The following is a 5,703-nucleotide window of genomic DNA, read 5'->3' as shown; positions in this document are numbered from 1 at the left end:
CAAAATTTACATACTCAAATGACAAAAAATCTGGAAAACATTTGATGTTAGTAGTAAAGATAAATATTAAGCAAGTTAGAAAAGAAAAAACAAACCAAAAGAGGGTGGAAGCAAAAGTCCAATACTACAATCCAGACTCAATGACACCTAAGATGTAATGATAGATTCCGGAAAAACCTTAAGTCTCACTTTTTGGATTAGGGCCACGAGCCCGCCACACGCCTCGTACAATTGGACTAGTCGACAAACCCCACGTGTCACTCCCTCATCGGCCCAACTTAATCGTATTCCACTTGAACACTTTCATCAACCTTCTATATATCTCTCTGCTAATCCCAATCTGCATATATCATCTTTCTCATTTCTCATTTCTCAATTCTTAGTTTTCTAAATTCTTAAATAATGGCAGTTTCAGTTACTACTAGTCTTCTTATTAGTCCCTTGAAAACTCCATCATTATCATTTTCTTCTTCTTGTGACTCTGTTTCCTTTGCTTCAAATGTTGCTTTTCCTAGGAAACAATTTAAACTTTGTGCTACAAATGATGGGGCACTTACAGGTGTGGTGTTTGAGCCATTTGATGAAGTGAAGAAGGATGAATTTATGGTTCCTATAACCCCACAAACTTCACTCGCTCGCCAGAGGTTTGCAGAGGAATGTGAAGCTGCTATCAATGAGCAGATCAAGTCAGTTCTTTCCCTCTCTTAATTCTTGTTTCTAGTGAATTAGTTCCCTCATGAATGCTCTGATTGCTATTGAATCTCTGTTTTTTTTCCTTTCAGATTTTAGGGTTTGTTAAGGACTCCCTCCGTTTCAATTGATGTGTCCTAGTTTGATTGGACACGAAACTTAACTAAAAAAAACTTTAAGGCTCCGTTTGATCATGAGAATTTCACTTTTTTCCGGAAAATTATTTCATTTTATTTGAAAATCAACGTTTGGTCATGAAAACTTTAAAACTTTGTTTTCACCTTTTTTCACTTTCAATACATTCAAACAACCAAATACTCTTTGCAAAAACTATAATCAAACACAACTCTATCTTCAACTCCCAACTCCAAAATTCCAAATAAAGGGGAAAATATTTGGTTTTCAAGGCCAAACGCCTACTAAATCTTGTAGTCTTTAGCTAAAGATGTGTATAATGTATTAAATTGTTATCTAAATTTTGTGATCTTAAACATGTCATGTGAGATTTTGGAATTAAAGAGTTACACTAAATATAGAAAATGACATTCTTTTTTAAACAAACTATAAAATAAAAAGTAAGACATGTAAATTGCAATAGAGGGAATAAAAACTATTGAAGACAAATAAATAAATAAATAAATAAATAAATAAAAGTACATCTTTAACAACTTAAGATTTCACATGAGATGACACACTGTATATCATGATATATGGACAGACAAAGGTCCTGGATTCAAGTTACTGACACCCTTAATTAAAAAGAATTTTCACATGTTTATCTCACGAAAGAAAAGAATTATATTCGCATGTGAAAGGACGAATTCAAAGCACAAATAAGTTTATAAAAATATGTTATGTCTAACGGACGACATAATCCTGATTGACGAGACTCGTAGCGGAGTTAACGCTAAGCTGGAGTGTTTGACACATACTCTGGAGTCTAAAGGGTTTAAGCTGAGTAGGATCAAGACAGAGTACTTGGAGTGTAAGTTCAGTGAAGCACCTCAGGAGGCTGACTTGGAAGTAAGGCTTGGTACCCAGGCCATCCAGAAGAAAAATAGTTTCAAGTACCTTGGGTCTATTGTGCAAGGCAGCGGGGAGATTGACGATGATGTCACACATCGTATTGGGGCAGGGTGGATGAAATGGAGGCTTGCTTCCGGAGTGCTATGTGACAAGAAGGTGCCACCAAAACTTAAGGGCAAGTTCTACAAAGTGGTGGTTAGACCGACTATGCTGTATGGGGCGGAGTGTTGGCTAGTTAAGATCTCTCACGTTCAAAAGATGAAAGTTGCTGAGATGAGAATGTTGAGATGGATGTGTGGCCACACCAGGAGTGACAGGATTAGGAATGAGGATATTCGGGATAAGGTAGGGGTGGCCTCGGTGGAAGACAAGATGCGAGAAGCGAGATTGAGATGGTTTGGGCATGTGAAGAGGAGAGACACAGATGCCCCAGTGCGGAGGTGTGAGAGGTTGGCCAAGGATGGTTTCAGACGAGGTAGGGGTAGGCCGAAGAAGTATTGGGGAGAGGTAATTAGACACGACATGACGCAACTACAGCTTACCGAGGACATGACCTTAGATAGGATGGTTTGGAGGACCCAAATTAGGGTAGAAGGCTAGTAGATAGTCTCGTTATCTGTTCTTATTAGTAGTCGCATTATTGCAATATAATTTCTTGTGCTCCGATTTCTGTTATTATCTGTTATTTCCTGTGCTTTGATTATCCTGTGTTATCTGCTCCGATTTCTGCTATTATCTGTTATTTCCTGTGCTTTGATTATCCTGTGTTATCTGTGTCGCTTGCATTATTTCATTTCCATATCGCTTTGAATCTCTTATCTGAATCTCTTAATCTTATCTGACTTCTTTTTATGCTTTTATTGAGCTGAGGGTTTTTCGGAAACAGCCGTCCTACCTTGGTAGGAGTAAGGTCTGCGTACACTCTACCCTCTCCAGACCCCACGATGTGGGATTTCACTGGGTTGTTGTTGTTGTTGTTGTTGTTGTTGTTGTCGTCGTCTAACAGCTTTAAATTTTGAGACAAGATGCAGCACAGTTCAGCAGAAACCCCTATTTCTTTTAGTACTGTCATGGATGCATATCCGCCGTCCGAGGATCTACGCAATAGAATTAAAATAGATCTAAAAGGGGTAGAGAAAAATCATGGGTAGATATACTAGAATATACTTGAATTCAAGGCATGTTCATAAGGTCACATGGTTGGCCTTAACTTAATTAAACAGCTAATTTGGGATACAGCTTAAAAAGCTGAAAGTTGTAGTTTGTTTATTACTCCCTCCCTCACATTTTATATGATGATGTTTGACTAGACACGAAGTTTAAAAAATAAAGGAAGACTTTTGAAACTTGTGGTCCCAAACAAATCATAGAAATTTGTGATTAGAAATCATTTCATTAAAAGTAAAAAGGTAAATTTGAAATTGAATTGTTACTAAATATAGAAAGATGACATTCTTCGAATAGTTATTAGCTGACTTACTATAAATTGAGACGGAGGGAGTAGTACTTCTTAGAATAGTTATTAGCTGATTTACTATAGTAACCTTGCTATGTTATATAATATGCTAAACTGACATCTATTGTATATACATAATTTTCATCCATAATAAAAGAAAGTAAAATTATTGCCAAGCTTCGAAAGAAAAGTGAAAAACCCCAAAATATAGACGCTGAAGAGGATTAAAGTATTTTAGCTGCTCTTTATGAAGAGTTAACGAGTTTCACTTCCCCCTTTTTTTGGTCTTTGTAATAAGATTTCTTGGTCCATTTATTGGAAAAAGTATTTCGTTTTTCCCTTCTTATATCCTTTGACATGCCTTCTGTTGAATCGAACTACGTAATGTTTTTCTATATTTGCTAAGAATAACTTGTATACATTGGTAGTGTAAAAGGTCATCTAAAAGATATCTACATATAATTAATTGTCCATAAAAAGTGAGACCGGTAACCTGAAAAACAAGACAGGTTATATGCTATAATAGGTTAAAATTATATTGATAGCATATATATTTTTACTCTGTCCATTTATGTTAAATTGTTTTGCTAAATTGGTTCGTTGTGAATTTGATTGCAGTGTGGAGTACAACGTTTCTTATGTATACCACTCAATGTACGCCTACTTTGACAGAGACAACATAGCTCTAAATGGCCTCGCAAAGTAATGAGTAGAAACCATCAATATCCTGCCAAATTTTCCGTTTTCAATATTCATATGTTAATTGAGAAAATCTAATTTGGTACCAGATTCTTCAAGGAGTCAAGTGAAGAAGAAAGGGAACATGCTGAGAAGTTAATGCATTATCAGGTGCCTTTCAAAACCATAAAATTTAAAAAGCACACTAGAATTACACACTGCGTAAGAAAAACATTAGTATCATTTGTTTATTTTTCCTTGCGTTTTATGAATAACAGAATATCCGAGGAGGAAGAGTGAAGCTACACTCTATTATGATGCCTCCCTCTGAATTTGATCATGTTGATAAGGGAGACGCGTTACATGGTTAGTTTTCTTGCATTATTTTAGAAGCGTTAATCTCTTATATCAATAATGTGTACCTTCCGGCAAATCCGATTATATTGGAATGATACATAAGAAATTAGTATGGCCCCTTCATAAGAATGACACGCACAAATTGAGAAATGGTCCAAATTTACGTCAATATTTTGCTCCTTGATATGTTGGATTATGCACATTATTAGCTCTGACTCTTTATCTGTTTATGATGCAGCAATGGAACTGGCTTTGTCCTTGGAGAAGCTAACAAATGAGAAACTTCTGACCCTGCATAGCGTAAAAACCTTTTCTTTTTCTTCCGTACATCATTGACGGTTTTAAACCCATTATTAGCATACTTACACTTCAATCTTGATGAACAACAGTGTGGCTGATCGGAACAATGACTCTGAAATGCAAGATTTTGTTGAACGAGAATTTTTGGCCGAGCAGGTAAGTTGAATTGTTAACATTGAAGAGATCATTTGCTTAATACTTTAATTTTCAAGTGAGTTCATTATCCTAGTCGTTTCGGCAGGTCGAGGCTATTAAGAAAATTGCAGAATATGTAACTCAGCTAAGGATGGTTGGGAAAGGACATGGTATGATCATTTATCATCTCAAACTTACTAGTAACTAAATTTCACACGGCATTAGACTTACCTACTAAGTATATCCCTACCTAATTAATACTAATATATTTCTTTACTTACAGGAGTGTGGCACTTTGATCAGATGCTTTTACATGAGGCTAATGGTGCAGCTTGAAGTCCACAGTGCAGTCTCATTTATCTTAGATTATTAGGCTATACTATATGCTGTTTCAACATTTAGAACTTGTGTTGTTGTCCAATAATGTAATAATATGTTTATGTTATCACTTAGAATTCAAGTCATGTATAGGCTTAATCCTGGAAGATCAATATGGCAGCTTGTTTTCAAGAAATAAAAGTAGTTTGATGAGGAATAAAAGGAGAGTTCTCATCTTGCTAAGTTTGCTAGTTTAATGGTCCATTACCATTAGGGTAATTACATTTATGTAGGAATATCTATGAGATCATGTACAAAACAACTACTTAAGAAGAAGTCGATTGACCAAACTGGATCCCAACTTGCATGAACAATAGGTCTTCAATGTAAAGGGATGTCCGACACCCACTATTCAAAATTTCCTTGCCAAGCTACGTGAAGTACATTTCCAGAAGTCAAATAGAAAAATTAGTGCCAATGAACCGAAGTGAGAATAAAAAATGTTCTGATTAGTGAAAAACTTATGACATAATCAATACGGGGCCTCACCACCCATCAATACACGGTGGTGGAATAGAGGACATAATCCATATGGATATAGTAAGTCAAAGCAATTCGATGATGTCTAAATAAATGCGTATCTCATATACTTATTGAGGTCTCATTTCCCATGAGAAAGAAATTAACAAGCACATTCTATATGTATCAAACTCTATTGAAGTTGACTTTAGATGCTTGAACTG

General features: G+C 35.8%; 1 protein-coding gene and 1 non-coding gene across 2 annotated transcripts; both read left to right on the top strand.

Moving 5' to 3' along the window:
* The first annotated feature begins 342 nt into the window (after positions 1–342).
* LOC132630916 (ferritin-4, chloroplastic-like) lies at positions 343–5,310 on the top strand. Its single transcript, XM_060346499.1, has 8 exons — positions 343–686; positions 3,791–3,874; positions 3,961–4,021; positions 4,129–4,216; positions 4,446–4,509; positions 4,600–4,663; positions 4,749–4,812; positions 4,926–5,310. Exons 1-8 carry the CDS (start codon positions 403–405, stop codon positions 4,976–4,978), a joined length of 762 nt encoding a protein of 253 aa, XP_060202482.1. The 5' UTR covers positions 343–402; the 3' UTR covers positions 4,979–5,310.
* LOC132634596 (U6 spliceosomal RNA) lies at positions 4,269–4,371 on the top strand. The gene has a single exon (XR_009580295.1). It is a non-coding gene; the product is annotated as a U6 spliceosomal RNA (small nuclear RNA).
* Positions 5,311–5,703: the final 393 nt, after the last annotated feature.

This window comes from Lycium barbarum, chromosome 3 (assembly GCF_019175385.1).
Source record: "Lycium barbarum isolate Lr01 chromosome 3, ASM1917538v2, whole genome shotgun sequence".
Classification (NCBI taxonomy): domain Eukaryota; kingdom Viridiplantae; phylum Streptophyta; class Magnoliopsida; order Solanales; family Solanaceae; genus Lycium; species Lycium barbarum.
This window is presented reverse-complemented; position numbering and strand designations above follow the sequence as displayed.